General features: G+C 46.1%; 1 protein-coding gene across 1 annotated transcript; it reads left to right on the top strand.

The window, feature by feature from the left end:
- The first annotated feature begins 473 nt into the window (after positions 1-473).
- PLEK2 (pleckstrin 2) lies at positions 474-24,103 on the top strand. Its single transcript, XM_029238898.1, has 9 exons — positions 474-951; positions 8,488-8,652; positions 17,707-17,888; positions 19,102-19,193; positions 19,509-19,696; positions 19,933-20,034; positions 21,769-21,852; positions 22,746-22,824; positions 23,579-24,103. The coding sequence occupies exons 1-9, from the start codon at positions 910-912 to the stop codon at positions 23,704-23,706; spliced, it is 1,062 nt and encodes a 353-aa protein (XP_029094731.1). The 5' UTR covers positions 474-909; the 3' UTR covers positions 23,707-24,103.
- Positions 24,104-24,281: the final 178 nt, after the last annotated feature.

Here is a 24,281-nt window from a genome sequence, read left to right as displayed (position 1 = left end):
AGGAATAAACTGACCTTCTCCTAAGGACTACCAGACAGGATCAGTTTTACTGATGCTTCCTTTTGTTTCAGGCTCCAATATGGCTTGTTGTCCATCCATCCAGTCCTCACTTAAATTTGTGACATTTTGTTCATCATGGATTTTTGTTTGCATTAATTTTTACTAAAATTTTTAAAAATATTTAACATATTTTAAAACATTGCATTAAAATATTATTTATCTTGATTACTGAGCTCCTTGGCACTCCCTTAACTTTTGCCCCTAATGATGGAAACTTCAGCTCTAACTTTTTGAGGGGAGAGGTGTATTTTGGGGACCGACTGTGCCTGCTTCCTTAAACCTGTGACCTTGCTAATGGGAACTTTTCTCTGCCCCCACCAGAGGCCAGGATAAAGCTCCCAGCCTGGTTCCAACTCCTCCACTCTCCCACCCCCATTTCCATGGAGCTCAGGAATGACCCCAAATCTTTGAAATCCTTTCGGTTCAGCTTAATTCCGTTAAGTAATAGTCAACAGCAATATACTAAGTGCCAGGCAAGTACCTGGTTAAGGCTGGGAGTGGAGGAAGATGGGCAAAGACGGGAAGAGTCAGAGGCGCAGAGCGCGCTGGGGGAACCTGGATGAAGAGAGCCTGGGCGGGGGAGGCTCCGGGAGGCGACACGGGGGCGGCCCTCCCCTGAGGACTAACCACGGACCTTAGGGCACCTTCGGCGGGGAGACCACGTCAGAAATCCCGTCCGGGACTGACTTCCTGCCCGGGAGGCCCCGCGGCCTCGGGCTCTGGGCGCGGGCCAGCGGGGCGGCGCCGGCGCCGGATCGGAGGCGCTTCCTGGGCGCAGCGCGCGCCGAGCTGCGCGCGGAGGAGCGGGAGCGCGGGACGGCGCACCGGGGAGGGCGCGCTGGCGGCGACATGGAGGACGGCGTGCTCAAGGAGGGCTTCCTCGTCAAGAGGGTGAGCGCAACGGAGCCTCTCCGGACACGGCCCGGGGCGGGCCCGTGGCGGGCGCCGGCTCACCTGAGCCGCGGTCGGCCGGCCTGGGGCCACGCTGGGCGGAGTCGCGTGTAGTAGGGAAAGCCGGGTGGACGGTGGTTGGGGGTGAGCTTTAGATAGAAAAGAGGGGCCAGGGCACAGGCGAGGAGGAGAATCTCGCTTGGCTAGGGCGTGTGGGGTACAGGGGGCGGCTACTCGTAGTGGACAGCTTAATTAAAACAACTTACTAAAATACGAAGCGTATAGGATTTAAATATGATGTATTAAAACAACGAAAGTGTGTTCGGTAGTCCCCAGCGCCCGTCCAGTTAATGCATCATCTCCTATATTCTTCACAATAACCCGTGTGGGAGGAGGAAGCCTATGTTTCTTAAGCCCCTACTGTGCACCAGTCCTGGACGTTGTCTCCTTTAATCCTCCCAACAGTCCGACAGGTTGGTGGTACCACATTACCCCCCGCCCCGTTTCTTCAAGGGGAAAACAAAGCTCCAAGAGGTTAAGTAGCTCAGGATCTGGACTAGTGGGTGATGGAACAGGATCAAACCCACTCAGGCTGACTCCAAACCGTTTTCTGCCCACTGCAGGGTGGGTATTGTTATTCCTGTACTACAGATGAGGAAACAGGGGTAGAAAGATGAGAGCGCTTGCCCAGAGCCCCAGGGCTAATAACAGCCGGGACTGGAACCGCCATCCTCGTTTCTTCCACATCACCCCATGTGGCCTTTCCCACAGCAAGCAAGAGTCCAGACAAAAACTCAACATATCGGGAGGGCTTCCCTGGTGGCGCAGTGGTTGAGAGTCCGCCTGTCGATGCAGGGGACACGGGTTCGTGCCCCGGTCGGGGAAGATCCCACATGCCGTGGAGCGGCTGGGCCCGTGAGCCATGGCCGCTGAGCTTGCGCGTCCGGATCCTGTGCTCCGCAACGGGAGAGGCCACAACAGTGAGAGGCCCGCGTACCGCAAAAAAAAAAAAAAAAAAAAAAAGTAGAAAATGAATGAAAAAGCAGCTGCAAGAGGAAATTAGATTTTTAAAAGTTCTTTTAACATTGATATTCACACTAAACATTTATGCTAACCCTAAGAGCAGAGCATAAAATCTGGGGATGAGCCTTTTGGCTCTTCTGAGTTTATAGCTTTGGAAGGGGGATGGATGAAGAGGGATGAAGGGACTCGGCCTCCCCTGGCCACCAGATCAACCCTGAGGTCTCAAGTCACTTTCTGTTCAATAGGTAATGCAGCCATGTTATTTTACACACTATTTGACATAGGAGGGCGGGTGTGTTGTTTGCTCAAAACTGTAAGCAGGAGGTGTAGGAGGCTGTGCCGGATCAAGGGTCAGAGTGGATACAAGCAGGTACAAAATTCCACGCCTGTTCCATGCCACTGGGATTAAAGTGATAGGTTGGTCCCTCACAGTTTGTGGAGGCAGCTGCACCTCAGAGAGACCACCTATGGGGAGCTTTTCCTGCAGCTCATAAGGTGAGAGGGAGAGGGGTTTGGGCAGGGGTTTTGATGGGCATTGTTGATTGCCGGGATAGCCGAGCCCTGGTAGGGGCCTGTTGAGGACAAGCCCTCGCAGAGGGGCCCTTTGGGGCATCCCCTTGTTCCTGGGGGTTACTTTATATGATTCCCCACCAACACCACCACCACGCAGAGTCAGGGGAGGGCTGGAGGGAAGGAAGGATGTGAGTTCTCTTCCAGATGGGCCACCCAGTCCAGGGTGGCAGCTTAGGGAGTATAGGGTACAGGGAAGTGAGGACAGTCAACAGGTCTGGCCCCAAAAGCCCACCGAGGGCCTTGGCTGAAATACCTAAAGCACATTCCAGCCAAACCCAAAGACAAGAGTTTGGAGCTGGAGCCTGACCCTGAGGCAAGCGGAAGCCACACCCTTTCCTACAAGGCAGGGATGGGGCCCCTGCCCCTGCTAACTGTCCCTGCCCACTGATCAGGCGGACTTTTCCTCTCCCCCATTTCCCCCCTCCTCCTGGATGGCAACAGCAGCCCCCGTGGCCACTGGAGAAGGTGCAGGGCTACGACGGTGGGATTCCACAGATTCGGGGGGGGATTACTGTCCAGAAGTGGGGCAGGGCCTAAGCTGGAAACCCAGCGTACAGAACAGTCGTCACCAGTGAGGGCAAAGCAGGAGACGGGCAGGGACATGATGGATTTGGCTCTTAATCCAGCCCAGACAAGAAAGAAGCAAAGCTCCCGACAGAAATGCAGAGTGCTCACTTGGCCTGGCTTTAGAAGGAGCGTGAGGGGGAAGGAAGGCGGATCTGCACGGGTAGGACTGCTTGTGCTTTAAGAAGCAGCTGAAGCACTGAATCAGGCATTGCTGCCCGGCTCGTACCTCAGAAACAACACTCAGAAAATGACATGGCAGTGTCGACACGCTTTGGCCTAGAAATTTCATTTGTAGGACTCTATCCCCAGGAAATGCCATACAAGCTTAAGGAACAAAGTGTTATTTCTGTAGTGAAAAAACTGGAAACTACCTATATGTCCCCCCAAATAAACAAATGATTACAAGTGAATTTCAGTTATGCAGAGGTTAAAAATGTTTATAATATTATAATCCAAAGAGTAAAAATATAAATGGTATGAGTAAGGAAAAAATTTGCTTGGAAGAAAAAAGCAAGAAGGCTAGAAGAAGTTTCGAAAGCTAAAGTTCTCACATCGAGGTGTTCGCAGGGCCATACTCCCTCTGAAACCTGCAGGGGAGAATCCTTCTTTGTCGCTTTTGTTTCTTGTATTCGCAGGCTGTAAAGGAAACACGCAGGTTTTTCCTTCCTGTGTAGGAAAAACCTAGCTCTTCCCCACTGTGTGTTTCTCTATCCTGTGGGGTTCCTTTACTTTTACACAGAACACTTCACTTCTGACTCTTCTAGTCACCAAATGTGTGGAGGTTTTTCCCTACACCAAGCAATTCTCTGCAACACCCAGTGTGTGTCCTACAATTTAACTCAAGGCTGACGCTATCTACTCAGAGACGGCGTTAGATCCCACAGCATAAGAGCTCAGTCCTACAAGACTGCTTCCCCAGCCCTCCCCCATGCCCCAACACACACACACACACTTCAGACACCAGTCAAACGCCCAGGTTGTCACCTGTACTCTGACCAACTGCCTATAGATCAGAGGTTCCAGGGAAACACTTAATTTATGTTTACCAGCTTATTAAAGAATGTGATAAAGGAAAGAAATGAGCATCCAGATGGAAGAGATGTGTAGGGCAAGGTATGTGGGAAGGGGCCCAGAGCTTCTGTGCCCTCTCCGAGTGTACCACTCTCCCAGCACCCCCGTGTGTCCCCCAACCTGGAAACTCTCCAAATCCCATATTTCTGGGATCTTATGGAGGTGTCATCATGTAAGCATGATAGATTGTTAACTCCATTTCCAGCCCTTCTCTTTTCTCAAGAGAATGGGAAGGGGGGCTGAAAATTCCAAGCTTCTAATCATGGTGTGGTCTTTCCAGTGACCAGCCCTCACCCAGGAGCCCACCCAGAGTTGTCTCATTAGCACAAAAGATACTCCTGTCACCCAGGAAATTACAGGGGGTTCAGGAGCTGTGTACCAAGAACCGGGGGCAGAGAGCAATATATTGCATTTTCTGTTATCTCACACAGGCACTCCTTGCTGTTCCTTGAGTTGTAGATGCATCATTCTATCTCTGCCTCCATCGTCACATGACTGTCTTCTCCCTGTGTGTCTTTCAGTGTCCAAATTTTCCTCTTCATATAAGGACACCAATCATATTAGTGTTATTAGGGCCACCCTAGTGTAGTATGACCTCATCTTAACCTGATTACATCTGCCAAGACCCTATTTCCAAATAAGATCACATTCACAGTTCCCTGGGGTTAAGACTTCAATGTATCTTTTGGGGGGACATAATTCAACCCACAACAAATACCATCTCTGCTTCTTTGGGGTTGTAGGGTCTTGGGCAAGACCTTTCTGGGTCTCAGTTTCCTCATCATTAAAGTTAGGGAGTATAGTATAGGCTTTTTCAAAGGGTCCTCCAGCTGTAACATTCTGTGCTTTTTTTTTTTCAATTTTTATTTATTTAATTTTTATTTTTGGCTGCGTTGGGTCTTTGTTGCTGTGCACAGGCTTTCTCTAGTTGCAGAGAGAAGCTAGTGGGGGCTACTCTTCATTGCGGCGCGTGGGCTTCTTATTGTGGTGGCTTCTCTTTGTTGCGGAGCTCTAGGCGTATGGGCTACAGTAGCTGTGGCACGTGGGCTCAGTAGTTGTGGCTCGTGGGCTCTAGAGCACAGGCTCAGTAGTTGTGGCACATGGGCTTAGTTGCTCTGCGGCATGTGGGATCTTCCTGGACCAGGGCTCGAACTCGTGTCTCCTGCACTGGCAGGCGGATTCTTAACCATTGTGCCACCAGAGAAGTCCCATTCTGTGCTTCTTAAGCCCAGTCCTAGGGTCACATCCCAGCTTATGGAATCTCCTCCTTCCCCCTAAGGGGGCTCTAAGCCATTCATGGTCCAACTGGCCTCTGGTCCCAGTCAGCCACTTACAGACAAGGAGCCTGGAGAGGGAGGCAGATTCCCAGGTGAAGGGAAGCCTGGGTTCTTTTTCAGCTTATACCACTGTACTTTTGGTCTCTGACACCATTTGCCTGCTGATTTTGGACGAGTCCCTTACGCCCTCTGATTATGGCGAAGCTTATCTGAGAAGCAGGGATAATGGGGCTTTCCTTCTCATTTTGTGGATTATTACAGTAACCTCCAGCTGAGCTGGCTGCTCCAGTCTGGCCGACCTTACTCAGCTGTTCTGCTCAGGTGTGGTCGGTTGATCCTTTTAACATGAGAACCTACGCTTGTCATCCTTCTGCTTAAAAGTCTTCAGGGACTCCCCTCTGGCCACAGTGAAGTCACCAGCTGCTCCGAGTTTTCTACCTACGTAGTAGATTCTATCTCATCAGCCTTTCTTCGATTGCTCTCCTTTGCTGTCAGTCTGGATTCTTAGCTGCTCATAACACGGTCCACTCTAGCAAGTTTCAACGGAAGGGATTTCATAGAGAATAATAAATATCAAGTAACTCAGGAATATTTGGGAGGGCCGGGTGCCACACAGCCAGAGATGATGCCGCCAGACCAAAATATCCAACAGCACCACCAGACGTTTCTTGTGGAAACGTCACTGCCGCCACTGTTTGCCACTTGTCCCTGGTAACTCTGGGGATTGGGTGTCAGAAGAACCTGTCCTTCCACCACTATCCTGCCACCTTGGTGGCTGCCAAACATGCATCAATGCCCCATGCACAGGACTGGCAGCAACCTGGCCACCTCCCTGTTCCTTCCTGCCATCGATTCTGGGAAATGTAGCATTTTGTCCAGGAAACGTAGCCCTATCTCTATTGGTTTGTTCTGCTCAACATGTGTTGGTTACACTTTTCTCCCTAACATCTCCAGGCCCCTTTCTCCTTTCCGGTTGTTTTAGTTTATTAGGGCTGCTATAACAAAATACCACAGACAGGACCACCTAAACAACAGATTTATTGTCTTGCAGTTCTGGAGGTCGGAGTCTAAGGTCAAGTTGTTGGCAGGCTTGCTTTCCTCTGAGGCCTCTCTCCTCGGCTTGTACATGGCACGTCTTGCTGTGTGCTCACATGGCCTTTCCTCTGTGTGCATGCCTCCCTGACATCTGCGTGTCCAAATTTCCTCTCCTTGTGAAGACCCCAGTCAGATTGGATTAAGGCCCAACTAATGGCCTTATTTAACCTAATCACGCCTTTAAAGGCCCTGTCTCCAAATACAGTCACATTCTAAGGTAGTAGGGGGTTAGGGCTTCAACATATGAATGGGGAGGGGGGGATAATTCAGCTCAGAACACCTATGTTTTAAGGTTTAAGACTATTTTGCCCCCTCCCCTTCTCCGCCTCACACCGGCCGCCATGCCGGAGCCACACCTGTGTGCCAGCAACTGCCTTTACTGCTAATTGCTGCGCCAGGACCCCCTCAGCAGGGATTGTTGGGCGAGGGGACTTGAGTCTGGGCCATGTGGTCTGGTGTAGACCAGTGCTCACACAGTCGACTCCTTCGACAATTTTCAGTTCCCTAACACAGTCAGTACACGCACGCTGAGCGTGGAACAGAATTGCAGCACCACAGATATGAGAATTGAAGCGGCCTTTGAAATTAATAAATGCTGGGTCAGGAAACCATGAATCGGGGACAGTCTCTGAATCAGATAAAGTGCATCTCTCTTGGTTAGAATCCAGCCCTAATTGGGCTCTGCTCTGGGAAACATGCCAAGAAAGTCACTTTCATGAGCGTGTACAAAATCATTTCATTCTGATTCTTCAGCAGACATTTTCCCATCCACTGTTCTGTTCTAGAAACAGACTCTCTGCCTTCACCTGACTATCCTGTCCACTAGCTCCATGACCCACCTGAGAGCCCCCCCAACTCCCCTGCCTTTTAGGCCTGTCACAGCAGGCTAGGTAAAAATGTTAGGGTCCTTAACAATTTGTGGCTTCAACTTTACAAATTGCCCACATCCTTCAACTAATAATATTCTTTTTTCGGAATATATCCTAAGGAAAAAAAATTAAGAGATGCAGATCAAAATTTATGTGCAAGGATATTCATTGCAGAGTTGTTTATAACAGTGAAAAAAAACAACCTCAGTTACAACAGGAGATGGACAAGAAAATGATGCATCCACCTAGTGGTCATTAAAAGACATGTTTTAAAGAAATTTAATGGTGTGAGACGATGCTTGGCAAAGTCAGCAAAAGAAACACTAGAAAATAAAACTCATATATGTAATATCCTGATTTTTAAGAAAACCAGAAAGTAAAAACTAAAAGGGAAAAAGACTGGAAGGAAATACAAAATGTTAACAATGGCTGTGTCCCAGTAGCAGGATCTTTTCTTCTGTTGACTTTGCAGTTTCTTTCAAGGCTTATAACCAGAAAAAAAGAACAGATGGGAACTAGAAAGTCAATGCCAAAGGTGTTTGTTACATACTCAAAAGAGATGACAAAGAGATCCAAAGCTCATGCTTTCTTCATGAAAATGCAAATAAAACATGTGATTCTGAACTGGATCCTTTGGCAATTAAGGACATTATTGGGGTAATTGGTGAGACTTGAATGGAGTTTGTGGAACAGATGAAAATAATATATTCATGTAAATTTTCTAATGTCGTATTGTGGTTATGTTGGAAATACCCTTTTTATTTTTTGGTAGGAGTTACACAATAAAATACTGAGAAGTGATTGGAGCTTCATCATGTTAAAAACTAACTCTTAATTGCTTTTGTAAAAAAATTTATAATTTTCTTCAGCTTTTCTCTGAATTGAAACTATTTCAAAGTAAAAAAATAAAATTAAGCTAAAAAAGAGAGATAATTCTGTCCCCGTATTGGAGAGTTGATCCCATGGCACAGTCTGGTCACCTGTGCCATGGGCCACCTCTCCCTGGACACCACGTTGTCCCCTCGGCCACCTCACCTCAGGGTTCTCCTGTCTGTCCTCAGGGTCACATTGTCCACAACTGGAAGGTGCGATGGTTCATCCTTCGGCAGAACACGTTGCTGTACTACAAGCTCGAGGGGGGTCGGAAAGTGATCCCCCCCAAGGGCCGCATCCTTCTGGATGGCTGCACCATCACCTGCCCCTGCCTGGAGTATGAAAACCGACCAGTAAGTGAAGGCCCCCGCTTCCCAGCTCCTCCCTCCCACTCCCTGGACCCTCCCGTCTCTGGCCTCTTTGGTGAAGGTGGTGTGGGTCATGGGAAGAGCTGAGTTACTGAAAAACCTAGACTCAAATCCTGGCTGCATCACGTACCAGGCATGTGACCTTGGGCAAGTAATTGCATCTCTTCGAGCCTTAGTCCCTCATCTATAAAATGGGATAAAATAATGACACCTGACTCTCACGACTGTGATGAGAATCATGAAGGTAACGGTGGGTCAAAACACCTTGTAGGCTAGGAGCCACTACACAAACGTGAATAATTACTGCTACTTGGGGTTCAATAGGATGACTTTCATCACCCGAGGGGCACATGTTCCAAAAGTTCGGGGCAGCTTCAACTCTACCATCAGAAACGAATCTGAATTAATCATTTACTGAGGGCCCATTAAGTGCCAAGAAATTTGCTGGGCTTGGAGGTGTCAAGGAAGAAAATGGTAAGATTGCTTCTTTGAGTTAATGATCTTATTATGAAAGCAAGTGATTAACAGAAAAACATTCAGAGTTCCAAATGTTGGTACAAACATCGTTAGCCGTAGAGAACACTATTGCTGAAGGGGAGGAAAATGCCATCATAGGCTGTCTGCTCAGGTACAGCTTTGAGAGGGATAGAGGTTTGGGCAAAGATCTGAAAGAGGAAAGAGGCAGAGTTTCCAGGCAGGTAGAAGGTCTTGGGCAAAAGTGGAGGGACAGGTAGGGATAAATTTAGAGATCAGGATGGCCATTGTGGCCAAAGGGTATGTTCACTGAAGGAGTGGTGGGAGATTGGCTGGGGCCAGGTACAGGTAATAGGGAGCCATTGAAGGTCTTGACTGAGAGAAGGGGCTGGTGAAAACTCTCTTAGGAAGACCAAAATGAACACCTAAGCTCAGTTCCTAATAAGATAACTAGTTCCATAAAGAAGGGATCTTACCATTTTCTTCTTTCTTATCATGTTTTTCTTCTTTGACTCTTCTAGACAAATTGATGAATCTTCTAAGTATAAGAAAATATTAATGACAGTCAATTCTGGGTAATGGGTTTACTGGTGTTTGTTTTGTACTTCTTTATAGTTTAAAAGTTTTCTCAAATAGGAAACAAAAGGAGCTGTTAAAATAATCAGGCATGAAATGAGGCAGAAAGAAGGGATGAACCTGAGGAAACATTATGAAGGAGACATTGACAGGACATCGTTGACTGGATGTTGAGGGCAAGGGAGAGAGAGGCATTGAATATCATTCCAGCCTAAGAGGCTGCAAAAGTGAAATGTCATTCTGTAATTTCCACTGCAAACCTGGAAATGCCACTGATTAAGAGAGATGGTATAGCTCTCCGTGGGGGTGGGATGGGACTGCTGGGGAGTGCTGAGCCTGGTAAGAGACTTGGGTCTGCATCTTCTTCCTTGTAGCATCATCAGACCAGACACAATGTCTGGGCACATAGCAGATGCTCAGTAAATGTTTGTTGAATAAATGGTTAATAAAAAAGAAAGATTTACAGATAAGTGAGACAGTTCTAAGAAGACAACCTAGTTTTCTAGGTGCATTTAAGACTCTGGGTTTCAATAAATTAAACCTTGGAACTTGTAGGTTAACTTTTTCTTGGGGGTGGTAATTTTTAAAAATTGGAGTATAATTGCTTTACAATGTTGTGTTAGTTTCTGCTGTACGACAAAGTGAATCAGCTATATGTATACATGTGTCCCCTCCCTCTTGGACCTCTCTCCCACCCACCCCTCATCCCACCCATCTAGGTCATCACAGAGCACCAAGCTGAGCTTCCTGTGTTTTATAGCGTGTTCCCACTAGCTATCTATTTTACACATGGTGGTGTATATATGTCAGTCCTAATCTCCCAGTTCATCCCACTCTCCCCTTCCCGCCCCATGTCCACATGTCTGATCTCTATGTCTGTGTCTCTATTCTAGATTCCACGTATATGCATTAATATACAATATTTGTTTTTCTCTTTCTGACTTATTTCACTCTGTATGACAGACTCTAGGTCTATCCACATCTCTACAAATGACCCAATTTCATTCTTTTTTATGGCTGAGTAATGTTCCATTGTATATATGTGCCCCATCTTCTTTAACCATTCATCTGTTGATGGACATTTAGGTTGCTTGCATGTCCTGGCTATTGTAAATAGTGCTGCAATACACATTGGGGTACATGTGTCTTTTTGAATTATGGTTTTCTCGGGGCATAAGCCCAGCAGTGGGATTGCTGAGTCATATGGTAGTTCTATTTTTAGTTTTTTAAGGAACCTCCATACTGTTCTCCATAGTGGCTGTATCAATTTACATTCCCACCAACAGTGCAAGAGGGTTCCCTTTTCTCCACACCCTCTCCACTATCTACTGTTTGTAGATTTTCTGATGATGGCCATTCTGACCGGTGTGAGGTGATACCTCATTGCAGTTTTGATTTGCATTTCTCTAATAATTAGTGATGTTGAGCATTTTTCATGTGCCTCTTTGCCATCTGTATGACTTCTTTGGAGAAATGTCTATTTAGGTCTTCTGCCCATTTTTGGATTAGGTTGTTTGTTTTTCTGATATTGAGCTGCATGAGCTGTTTGTATATTTTGGAGATTAATCCTTTGTCAGTTGCTTCATTTGCAAATATTTTCTCCCATTCTGAGGGTTGTCTTTTCATCTTGTTTATGGTTTCCTTTGCTGTGCAAAAGCTTTTAAGTTTAATTAGGTCCCATTTGTTTATTTTTCTTTTAATTTTCATTACTCTAGGAACTGGATCAAAAAAGATCTTGCTGTGATTTATGTCAAAGAGTGTTTTTCCTATGTTTTCCTCTAAGAGTTTCATAGTGCCCAGCCTTACATTTAGGTCTTTAATCCATTTTGAGTTTATTTTTGTGTATGGTATTAGGTAGGGTTCTAGTTTCATTCTTTTACATATAGCTTTCCAGTTTTCCCAGCAAAGACACTGTCTTTTCTCTGTTATATATTCTTGCCTCCTTTTCATAGATTAGTTGACCTTAGGTGCGTGGGTTTATCTCTGGGCTTTCTATCCTGTACCATTGATCTATATTTCTGTTTTTGTGCCAGTACCACACTGTCTTGATTACTGTAGCTTTGTAGTATAGTCTGAAGTCAGGGAGCCTGATTCCTCCAGCTCCATTTTTCTTTCTCAAGATTGCTTTGGCTGTTCGAGGTCTTTTGTGTTTCCATACAAACTGTAAAATTTTTTGTTCTAATTCTGTGAAAAATGTCACTGGTAATTTGATAGGGATTGCACTGAATCTGTAGATTGCTTTGGGTAGTATTGTCATTTTCACAATATTGATTCTTCTAATCCAAGAACACGGTATATCTCTGCATCTGTTTGTGTCATCTTTGAGTTATTTCATCAGTGTTTTATAGTTTTCTGAGTACAGGTCTTTTGCGTTGTTAGGTAGGTTTATTCCTAAGTATTTTATTCTTTTTGTTGTGATGGTAAATGGGATTGTTTCCTTAATTTTTCTTTCTGATCTTTCATTGTTAGTGTTTAGGAATGCAAGAGATTTCTGTGCATTAATTTTGTATCCTACAACTCTACCAAATTCACTGATTAGCTCTAGTGGTTTTCTGGTGGCATCTTTAGGATTTGCTATGTATAATATCATATTATCTGCAAACAGTGACGGTTTTACTTCTTCTTTTCCAATTTGTATTCCTTTTATTTCTTTTTCTTCTCTGATTGCCATGGCTAGGACTTCCAAAACTATGTTGAATAAGAGTGGCGAGAGTGGACAGCCTTGTCTTGTTCCTGATCCTAGAGAAAATGCTTTCAGTTTTTCTCCATTGAGAATGATGTTTGCTGTGGGTTTGTCATATGTGGCCTTTATTATGTTGAGGTAGGTTCCCTCTATGCCCACTTTCTGGAGAGTTTATCATAAGTGGTTGTTGAATTTTGTCAAAAGCTTTTTCTGCATCTATTGAGATGATCCTATGGTTTTTATTCTTTAATTTGTTAATATGGTGTGTCACATTGATTGATTTGCATATATTGAAGAATCCTTGCATCCCTGGGATAAATCCCACTTGATCATGGTGTATGATCCTTTTAATGTGTTGTTGGTTTCTGTTTGCTAGAATTTTGTTGAGGATTTTTGTATCTATATTCATCGGTGATATTGGTCTGTAATTTTCTTTTTTGTGTGTGATATCTTTGTCTCGTTTTGGTATCAGGGTGATGGTGGCGTCGTAGAATGAGTTTGGGAGTGTTCCTCCCTCTGCAATTTTTTGGAAGAGTTTGAGAAGTATAGGTGTTAGCTCTTCTCTAAATGTTTGATAGAATTAGTCTGTGAAGCCATCTGGTCCTGGACTTTTATTTGCTGGGAGATTTTTAAATTACAGTTTCAATTTCATTACTTGTGATTGGTCTGTTTATATTTTCTAATTCTTCCTGGTTCAATCTTGGAAAGTTGTACCTTTCAAGAATTTCTCCATGTCTTCCAGGTTGTCCATATTATTGGCATATAGTTGCTTGTAGTAGTCTTTTATAATCCTTTGTATTTCTGTGGTGTCAGTTGTAATTTCTCCTTTTTCATTTCTAATTTTATTGATTTGAAACCTCTCCCTTTTTTTCCTTGGTGAGTCTGGCTAAAGGTTTATCAATTTTGTTTATCTTCTCAGAGAACCAACTTTTTTGATCTTTGCTATAGTTTTCTTCATTTCTATTTCATTTATTTCTGCTCTGATCTTTATGATTTCTTTCCTTCTACTAACTTTGGGGTTTTTTTGTTCTTCTCTCTCTGGTTGCTTTAGGTGTAAGGTTAGATTGTTTAGATTGTTAGATTGTTAAATTGTTAGATTGTTTATTTGAGATTTTTCTTATTTCCTGAGGTGAGATTGAATTACTATAAACTTCCCTCTTAGAACTGCTTTTGCTGCATCCCATAGGTTTTGGGTTGTTGTGCTTTCATTGTCATTTGTTTCTATGTATTTTTTTAGTTCGTCTTTGATTTCTTCAGTGATCTCTTGGTTATTTAGTAGTGTATTGTTTAGCCTCCATGTGTTTGTGTATTTTACAGTTTTTTTCCTGTAATTGACTTCTAATCTCATAGCGTTGTGGTCAGAAAAGATGCTTGATACGATTTCAGTTTTCTTAAATTTTCCGAGGCTTGATTTGTGACCCAGGATGTGATCTATCCTGGAGAATGTTCCATGTGTACTTGAGAAGAAAGTGTATTTTGCCGCTTTTGAGTGGAATGTCCTATAAATATCAATTAAATCTATCTGGTCTATTGTGTCATTTAAAGCTTGTGTTTCCTTATTATTTTCTGTCTGGATGATCTGTTCATTGGTGTAAGTGAAGTGTTAAAGTCCCCCACTATTATTGTGTTACTGTCGATTTCCCCTTTTATGGCTGTTAGCATTTGCCCTGTTTTGAGGTGCTCCTATGTTGGGTGCATAAATATTTACAATTGTAATATCTTCTTCTTGGATTGATCCCTTGTTAATTATGTAGTGTCCTTCCTTATCTCTTGTAACAGTCTTTATTTTAAAGTCTATTTTATCTGATATGAGTATTGCTACTCCAGCTTTCTTTTGATTTCCATTTGCATGGTATATCTTTTTCCATCCCCTCACTTTCAGTCTGTATGTGTCCCTAGGTCTGAAGTGGGTCTCTTGTAGACAGCCTATGTACGGGTCTTGTTTTTGTATCTATTCAGCCAGTCTGTGTCTTTTGGTTGGAGCATTTAATCCATTTACATTCAAGGTAATTATCCATACGTATGCTCCTATTACCATATTCTTAATTGCTTTGGGTTTGTTTTTGTGGGTCTTTTTCTTCTCTTGTGTTTCCCTCCTAGAGAAGTTCCTTTGCTGTAAAGCTGGTTTGGTGGTGCTGAATTCTCTTTGCTTTTGCTTGTCTGTAAAGCTTTTGATTTTTCTGTCCAATCTGAATAAGATCCTTGCTGGGTAGAGTAATCTTGGTTGTAGGTTTTTCTCTTTCATCACTTTAAGTATATCCTGCCACTCCCTTCTGGCCTGCAGAGCTTCTGCTGAAAAATCAGATGACAACCTTATGGGGATTCCCTTGTATGTTATTTGTTGCTTTTCCCTTGCTGCTTTTAATATTTTTTCTTTGAATTTAATTTTTGTTAGTGTGAGTAATATGTGTCTTGGTGTGTTTCTCTCTGGGTTTACCCTGTATGGGACTCTCTGCACTTCCTGGGCTGGGGTGGCTATTTCCTTTCCCATGTTAAGGAAGTTTTTGACTGTAATCTCTTCCAATATTGTCTCAGACCCTTTCTCTTTCTCTTCTTCTGAGATCCTTATAATATGTATGTTGGTGCGTTTGATGTTGTCCCAGAGGTCTCTGAGACTGTCCTCACTTCTTTTCATTCGTTTTTCTGTGCTCTGCCCCTCAGCAGTTTTTTCCACCATTTTATCTTCCAGGTCACTTATTCATTCTTCTGCTTCAGTTATTCTGCTATTGATTCCTTTTAGTGTATTTTTCATTTCAGTTATTGTGTTGTTCATCACTGTTTGTTTGGTCTTTAGTTCTTCTATGTCCTTGTTAAACATTTCTTGTATTTTCTCAATCTGTGGCTCCATTGGATTTCCGAGATTTCGGCCCATCTTTACTATCATTACTCTGAATTCTTTTTCAGGTAGGTTGCCTATTTCCTCTTCATTTATTTGGTCTTGTAGGTTTTTACCTTGCTTCTTCATCTGTAACATATTTTTTTGTTGTCTCATTTTTTTTTGATGGGTGGGGCTGTGTTCCTGTCTTACTGTTTGTTTGGCCTGAGGCGTCCATTACTGGAGTTTGCAGGCAGTTGGATAGAGCTAGGTCTTGGTGCCAAGATGAGGACCTCCAGGAGATCTCACAACGATTAATATTCCCTGGGGCCTGAGGTTCACTGTTAGTCCAGTGGTTTGGGCTTAGTGCTCCCACCACAGGAGCTCAGGTCCGAGCCCTGGCCTGGGAATCAAGCCATGCAGCGCAGCAAGAAAAAAAAAAAAAAAAGCAAAACAGTAACAAAGAATAAAAAATAAAATAAAATTAGAAAAATTAAAAATATATTAGGAAAAATAAAAATATAAATGAAACAACCACAAGGCAAAACAGAACCACGACAGCAAAAAAAAAAAAAAAAAGAAGCCTGGAAAAGGCCTTGGTGGTGGGCGGAGCTTAGGTGCAGCGTGGCTGGAGGGGGTCACGGAGGGCTGAGGTTTAGGCCCAGGGCCCCAGCAGGCTCTCTGGGGCTCAAGCAGGCAAGGGAGACGCTAGCCTCGTTCCCCTCCGATCCCCCAGTACCCCAAAGGTCTCTCCCCATCCCTGCTAATCCCTGCTCCATGGGCGGGCTCCTCCAATCATGGGAACCCCTCCCTTCCCCCAGCCGCCCCTCAGGGGTGCCAGTCCCATCCCGCCTCCTCTTTTCCTCCCCTCCCCCTCGCCCCCAACATCCTACCTGGTTGCTCGGGGATTCCTCCCGTCCCTTTAGATTTCCGAGGTCCCTGACCAGTGCCTGGTAGGGGCCCTAGTTGTGAGGAGACGCGAACTCCACCTCTTCCTACTCCGCCATCTTGGCTCTTCCTCCGCTGTAGGTTAACTTGTTGACCTGATACCGCTTCATAGTCTTTAAGGAACAGTGGAGAGCAGAAGTGCTGGTAGAACAGGCTGGCGATAGGAAAAGTTTGTTCTGTGTTTCGAAAAAGGAGACAAGTTGCTAACTGGAGCTGTGAACTTCTTGCTAATTCTACGTAAAATTCTCAAACAGAGAAAATTGGCATCTGCCAGTTCATGACTACTTGAGGGGGAAGAAGCCAAGAGGAGTCAGTAGGTTCACTAAGAACAAGTTATAAAGTGTATCGTGTGTGTGTGTGTTTATTTTTAATTAGGGAAGCTATAAAAAAATGTGTCTGGATTTCACGTGGAACTTTATAGTCTCTCCTGAGATCTTTTCATTAAAATGGCGAACTACAGACTGACAGGGTGCTGGTTGAACTCATCTTTCCACGATGTTGATGAGTGAATCCATGTTAACTTGGAGGAACAGCTTCATGGTACTCTTTGGGACGGTGAGCCCGCCTTGTCTTATCCACCATTTTTGCTGTTTAGGTGAAGGACTTGATGAAGTTTGCAAGCAAAGCGAGGTAGGAGCTAATACATTGGAAACCAGAATCAGAATGAGACAGAATCCTTCTGTTTTCCAACAGAAGTGGTGAGCCCCGTCTACTCGGATGACATTTAGTAGGATCAACATGCAAAATCTCACAATGTTTGAAAAAAAACCCTAAATGCCCATTTAAAAGATGGAGGAGATGTGGCCCACCTGAAAAAGACTCTCAGCTGACTGCACAGAGCATCAAGCCTTGAGGATGCCACTGCTAATGAGACCTCAGGCCCATGCTGTCTTGTACCCCCAGACCTTCCCTGGAGCAGTTTGTTCCATTCCAAGGGTCATATTTTATGAGAATGTTGAACCAACTGCAGAACATTTAGCAGGGCATAAACTGGTTGAGAAAGTTTAAACAGTATCATATGAGGAACGTGTGAAAGACTTGGGATGATTAGACCCGATTAGAAAGAGGATGAAAAGGAACAGAACTAACAGTTCCTTCAAGGTAGGCATTAATAGCCTCATATGACAGATGAAGGAACTGAGAGTCAGTGGGTCCTTTAATGTGCCCAAACGTCCATAGCTAAGTATCCACATCAGTGTGACCTGGAAGCCTGTGCATTTCCCACTTCAGCACAGGGGCTGTCATAGGAGGTGAGCTTAATCTATGTGGTTCTAGAAGGCAGAATCAGGAGCAGAGAGACCAAGTGCCCAGGAAGCAGACCCTATGCTAATGAGTCTGTCCAAAGGGGAAAGGTGGTGTGCTCCCCATCACTGGAGGTGTACAAGCAAATCTTTAAAGACCACAAGCTGGGGTGTGGTTGAGCGCTCAGGCACTCGGCAGTCACTGGACCACGTGGCCTCCTGGATTCCCCTCGGTTCTGTCATTTTAGCTGCTCAGCCAGCATTCTCTTGCCTGCTTGGTCTGACTGGCTGTCTTCCCACAGCTCCTCATTAAGCTGAAGACTCAAACATCCACGGAGTACTTCCTGGAGGCCTGTTCTCGAGAGGAGAGGGACGCCTGGGCCTTTGAGATAACAGGAGCTATTCACGCGGGGCAGCCGGGGAAGGTCCAACAGCTCCACATATTGAAGAATTCCTTCAAGCTGCCCCCTCACATCAGCCTGCAGTGAGTGCCTGGGCCCTGCCCTTGCCCTATCTGGCCTGGCTGCAGACTCTTCTGTGTGTGTGCAGCGGGGATGCAGGGTTGGGGTGGGGTTTGGCGGGGGGAGCGGCCTGTGGCTGTTACCCAGGCCTGACTGGTACCACCATTGTGCTTCAGGGCCTTTCGCTGTCACTGTCCTGCTTACATTGTTTTCTCTGCCTGGGAGTGGCCCTACCTACCTGCCCTGGGAACCTCTTGGGGCCTCTGCCTCTCCTGCCCCCCTCAGTGTCTTGACACCCTCTCTTCAGTTTCAGCCAGAGTGCTCAGGGCTATGTGACAGCTCCCCAGAAATCCCTGCTCACCCAAGTCATTAGTCTTGTTTGCAGCCTGGGGGCAAGAACGATGTGTTCCGGTAGCGGTTGCATTCTCGCTCTGTGGGATTCTTCATCCATTCATCCATTCATTCATTTATTCATTCATTCAAGAAACAGTTATTGAGTGCCTACGGCATGCCATACATTGCTCTAGGTGCTCAGGAGATGCAAATGAGAATAAACAAAGTCTCATCTCAGGGGCTTTCCAGCCCAAGTACATAAACAGAGAATGAGAAAAGATCTTCCATTTGTGGCAGGAATCACCCCACAGAACAGAAGGAAAACAGTAGTGGAGGCGATACTATAAAGTAGGGACGGATGAAAGGAGTTCCCATCATGGAATCTCTTACATCAGCCCATCTGCAGGAAATACCCCCTAACCTTCCAGGCAGCAAAACTACCAAAAAGCTTCATACCAGGCTCTGGGATCTTGATTGTGCATCTAGGGCGCGGCTGAACCGTGGTGAGTGCAAAGCAGGACCAGTGGCAGATGGGTGCGGGTTCAAGTGATGGGTGACTTTGAGAAGCAGCTGGAGGAGTTTGAACTTTATGCAGTAGATCATAGAGAATCATTACTGAACATTCTTTTGTTTCTAAATTAAAAGCCACAGCTCATTAGTTCTACTACAAAAGGAATACCTGTCTAGTCTAGAAATATTAGAACATTTAGATGAGCAAGAAGAAAAAGGAACGTCCCCAAATCCTGCCTCTCAAATTCTGATGCATAATGGAATACCCCCTTTTTTGCGATGTGTATCATCCCATGTGCCATGTGCTTTATACCCTTAGCAACGACTCTTGGACCCTCCCTCATACCTGTCAGTGTGACCAGGGTCCCTCTGCTTTGCCCTCCTTCTGTGTAGTCGCATCGTGGACAAGATGCATGACAGCAGCAGCGGAATCCGGCCAAGCCCCAACATGGAGCAGGGAAGCACCTACAAAAAGACCTTCATAGGTGAGCCTCCCCTCTCGGGGGCTGGGCCAGGCACTGGAAACCTGGGGCTGGGTGATCCGGGACTCAGTGTGCTTGAGCGGCTTGTGTTGAGGCCAGAGCTGCCTGCCAGCCAAGGGGCTGGCCTGAGATGGCCACGTGTGAGTGCGGCCACAGCTCTGAGCAGCAGGTGTGACCTTCGGTCTGCTCTAGGGCAGAGCCCCAAGGCTATGCAAGGCTGCCCAAGAGGTCAAGGTCAATGAGGTCACAGCCAAGCACCCCTGAGGAAGCTGGTCTGGAGCCTGTCGTCTGACGGGTGCTGCCCTTACCCTGATGCAGGCTCCTCCCTGGTGGACTGGCTCATCTCCAACAACTTTGCAGCCAGCCGTCTGGAGGCCATGACCCTGGCCTCCATGCTCATGGAGGAGAACTTCCTGAGGCCGGTAGGCACCCGAAGCACGGGAGCCATTCGCTCTGGGGATCTGGCTGAGCAGTTCCTGGATGACTCCATGGCCCTGTACACTTTTGTAAGTTAGGGAGTGGGTTCCTTTTGCCACAGGGGCAGAGAGAGGAAGAGGCAACAGAGTTGGGGGGCGGGTGGGGATCCACAGTCACGGGTGAGAGGCCAAGGCTGGGGGAACAGCTTCACCCCAGGTGGAGTGGGTTTTCTGTATGGAGGCTTTTCCTTTCCCCCGCGGTAGCCTCCACAGCCTAGAACTAGGACTTTTTGGTAACAGAGTCCTTGCTTTCTCCTTCCCGCTAGGCTGAGAGCCCCAAGAGGAGGATAAGCTCCAAGGAAGAAATCAGTCTCAGCACCGTGGAGTTAAGTGGCACAGTGGTAAAGCAAGGCTATCTGGCCAAGCAGGTATGGCCGCCTTGGAGCGGGGAGCAGATGGGCAGTTCGCAAGCTCGGGGGAGGCAGGAATCCCCGCAAAGGGCGGGAAGGGCTGAGACTGCCAGGGGCACTAATTATCAGCAGAATCTGCTAAAGTCAGGGTCCAGTGGCAGCCACCGGGAGCAAATCAAGGGGCATGCACGTGTCCACTCGCGCATACACGAGCCCCAGACAAGGGGGCGTTCCGGGAAAAGTGCACACAAGTAGTTATCACAGCATTAGAAAACAATGCCTGTGTCACTGCCCAGTTCACTTATTTGTCTGGAAGGGCATTGCCTACTGGTTGGCATTTTGCCTTTGCTGGCTTTCTGCTCCCTGAGGCTTCCTGGGGTCTCTGCCTGCTTTTGTGGTACTCTGCCTGCCCCCTTGAGAAGTATTTTCTCCACCTACTTCAGTAGGTTGAAGGTGAAATTCTGCAGTGTAATCTCTGTGTTTAAAAACTGACCGTGGCCACTGCTCCTACCACATTGGGAGAGCGGCCACGTTAAGCGGGGATAGCCAGGTCACAGTCACACCTGCGGCATGTCCACCTGCGCCTGCAAACCAAGCTGCCGCGTCCCGGCACGTGAGGTGTAAGCCAGTCTCCTACACACCTCTTGTGTCTATGCAGTCCTGACACGCCACGTGAATGTGTGCGTCTGTACAACACTGCTCAGCACCGTTCCCATCTTCTTGGAGCACTCGATGTCATTGTCACCTGCTTCTTGCGTATCAGGATCCCCTTCTGCTCTTAGATTGCTTACCGTCCATGTAACTGCCTGTTTATTCCAAGGGCTCTGCCTCTGCTGGGCCTGAAGGGAGTCTGGTGAGGGGAGGTAGTGAGGTCCTGGGAGAGGAGGAGGGTGTGGGAGGGACTCGGGGTGCTCCAGACTAGAGGGTTAAGGAAGCTTTGTGACCTAGGGGTGAAGCCACAGTCACACGCACGGCAGTATCTTCCACGCTTAGATTTAAACATATAATTGATTGTTTCTTACTCTTTTTTTTTTGCAGTAGAGTTGATTTACAAGGTCGTGTTAGTTTTTGGTGTCCAGCAAAGTGATTCAGTTATAAATATATATATACATATTCTTTTTCCTATTCTTTTCCATTATGGTTTATTACAGGATATTGAATATAGTTCCCTGTGCTATACAGTAGGACCTTGTTGTTTATCCGTTTTATATATAATAGTTGGTATCTGCTAATCCCCAACTCCTAATTTATCCCTCCCCCACCCCCTTTCCCCTTTGGTAACCATACGCCTTACTCTTTTTCTGATGCAGAATGCCAAAGTGGTTTTCACTGTATATAAGTGCACATATATACCTGTAGGTGTAGGTTTGTTTTCGGACTAAGTTGACGCTTAAAATTTGGTGCCCTTGGGTTCAAGTTTGCCTGTGAGTTCTTGGTCCAGTTGAAACCTGTGACCTCCCTGTCCTCCGTGTGCCCTGAGTGGTGTCCAGGCAGTGCTCCCCCTTTCTTTCAGTGCTGACCCTCTTTGGCTGTGTCAACTCGGCTAAAGGTGACTGCTGTTGGTGAAGTGTCACTGAGCCGTGAAGTCCATGACACGTCACTGCAATCCCCAGGTCTCCAGGCTCTTTTGAGAAAGTCATTCGTTGGAGCAGGCTGGCTGGGAGGTTCGAGGTTCCACACTGGAGGCACAGAGGTGGGAGGAAGTGACTGAGAGCTGTCACTGATGAGCCTTGCACCCTCTCTTTGCCTCAGGGGCACAAGAGGAAAAACTGGAAGGTGCGGCGCTTTGTTCTGAGGAAGGACCCGGCTTTTCTGCATTACTACGACCCTTCCAAAGTGAGTGCCTTGTCATGCTCCCAGACATCTCTCCAGAGCAGAGCAGGCAGCTGGCTTCACCTCCGCCCTTCCTCCCAGCATCCCTACCATAACTCCCACCCACTATGCCTTTCCTTCCACGGTGCAAGCTACCCCTCACAGTCTGATCACTCCTTTCTTTCATCACATTGTTGCCTGCTCAGTGGATCTACATTGTTTTGAGAGGAAAAGCGTCTTTCAGTTTCTCCAAAGCTGGCTGTGTGCCTAGGGAAGGTGAGGTGGGCTGATCAAGAGACTCCTAACTGGTGCTTTCTAGTCTCTTTTCACCCCTTTCCACCCAAAGAGTCCAGGAATTCTGCCCCCTCAACCTCATGTCCCCACCAACGTTTTGAAAGGTTTCTTTTACCATGTAATATTTAAGCCATAATTCTGAGTTTCAGATAATAAGTATTCCTGCATGCTGAGTTTGATCTAATTCCAATCAGAAGAAAAGAAAAATGTCCTTTCAGTCAGCCTGTTCAGCCTTGTCTTGGTAGACGTATTCATTTGTTTTTTGAAATAAGAATGGACGTTCCTCCCTTGCTGAGCTTCAGTCAGGAACCCCACCCTAAGCTGAGAAACTGAAGGAGCTTGAAAGAGCCCCCCACCCCGGGACCCTGCTAGACCACAGGGAGGGCCGAGGGACAGGGAGGGGGGTGGCACTGCTGCAGCTGGCTGTGGAATGAAGAAGCCCGGACTTCCTCGCTGGTGCAGACGACTTGCCATGTGATGTCCAAGTTCAGCCTCAACTGCAGTTACAAATGACTCTCACAGACTACTTTAGCAGGCTGACTGCGGGTGGTTATAGATGAGAGGGTGACTCTTCTTTTTTGTGCCTTCACACAGTTCCTAATCAGGTCTCCTTTCCTTTGCAGGAAGAGAACCGGCCAGTGGGTGGGTTTTCTCTTCGTGGTTCACTCGTATCTGCTCTGGAGGATAATGGCGTTCCCACTGGTAAGGGGCAACTTTCGCCCTGGCCTGATCTCGGGGGCCTCCCTCCTGTGCTCTCAGTTAACACTCTGCTGTTGAAGGGCTAAGCTGTGAGGGCTGATGGGCTTTCTCAGCGAGACGATGAATGGTGTGAGCTTTGAAGCCCATTAGAGAAAGGGCAAGTGGGGTGTTCTTAGTGTGTTAACAACACAACTAAATGACCCTTGTCTTTCATATTCTTTCCCATCCTTTTCTGTGCTTACTGGCCCATAGGCTTCCGCCTAAGAACAGTAGCTTACAATAGTGCTTAAGGACTGACAACACACTGTTAGCACACTAATTTCACAATAGACAGTTGAGGTAGGAGGATAGTATTATTCTTAACTTATGGATGTAGAGATTGAGGTTCAAAGAAGTTACAACAATTCAAGTCAAATCCCACATCTGTGTCTGGTTTTAACATAAACATACTGGACTCTTTGATGTGAGTTAGACTGTAGACCTGTGGTTTGCATAGCGGGCGGGCCAAGAGGGCTTCCAAGAATGTCCAGACATAGCACTGGCAGGCCTTAAGGCACAGGTGAGGGAGAGGGGATGGACAGGAGGAATACAGGAAAGCGCACATCTGGTGGGATTTCCTAACCATACACATTTGTACTAAGAAATACTTCATGGTATGTGTTTTTGTCTGTGTCTCAGTTGACTTTCAGCTACTCCCAGCTGAAAGCAGACATGGATGTTCACTCGCTGATTTTTTTTTTTTCTTCTTCCTGCCTAGGGGTTAAAGGGAATGTCCAGGGAAATCTCTTCAAAGTGATTACTAAGGATGACACACACTATTATATCCAGGCCAGCAGCAAGGCTGAGCGTTCAGAGTGGATTGAAGCTATCAAAAAGCTAACGTGACAAGGACCTGAGGGAATGGGATCAGGATTCCTCCCTCTTAACAGATGACAGGATTTCCTGGAAAAAGGGAATGTGTTAAGACTTTTAGCTTTTTCTATTTTGTACTGCTTTGGAGTGAGATTGGTGAAGAGTTCCTTAGATTACAGTGGGCAGTGGTGCTATTTCCTTCCCCACCTTCAAAGTTAACATGGAAATGCTAGAGTAGCCATTAGGCATCAGCATCTTGACTTTCGCTCATCATCACAACCAGCCATTCCTTGGGTACCAAAGTAGGTTTCCCTTGTCACACTAACTGGCCACGTTGTAATACTAAATAAAACACTATAGTCTCATGGTGGCGCTCTCTGAAATGCTGTCAGCAACTCATTCTTTGGAATGAATAAAAATTGTTATTTGTTCCTGGCTATTAGAATTCCTATACCAAGTTTTAGTTTTCAAAGGTTTTTCATGCTTAAGGCTATACGAATTATTAGGCAAGCTGATTATAAAAACATCTCAAGTGATCTGTCACTAAAACATGCCTCATCTTAAAGTGGGGATGGGGGGCAAAATTTTGAAAATATCGTTTTGCTTTG

This window comes from Monodon monoceros, unplaced genomic scaffold, assembly GCF_005190385.1.
Source record: "Monodon monoceros isolate NGI ecotype Baffin Bay Population unplaced genomic scaffold, NGI_Narwhal_1 Super_Scaffold_21, whole genome shotgun sequence".
In the NCBI taxonomy this organism is placed as follows: domain Eukaryota; kingdom Metazoa; phylum Chordata; class Mammalia; order Artiodactyla; family Monodontidae; genus Monodon; species Monodon monoceros.
This window is presented reverse-complemented; position numbering and strand designations above follow the sequence as displayed.

Excerpts from the sequence above, each read along its gene's own strand:
- PLEK2 (XM_029238898.1), top strand. The coding sequence starts at position 910 with ATGGAGGACGGCGTGCTCAAGGAGGGCTTCCTCGTCAAGAGG. Across the intron at positions 21,853-22,745 it reads ATTACTACGACCCTTCCAAA|GAAGAGAACCGGCCAGTGGG; the intron begins GTGAGTGCCTTG and ends TTTCCTTTGCAG. Across the intron at positions 22,825-23,578 it reads GGATAATGGCGTTCCCACTG|GGGTTAAAGGGAATGTCCAG; the intron begins GTAAGGGGCAAC and ends CTTCCTGCCTAG.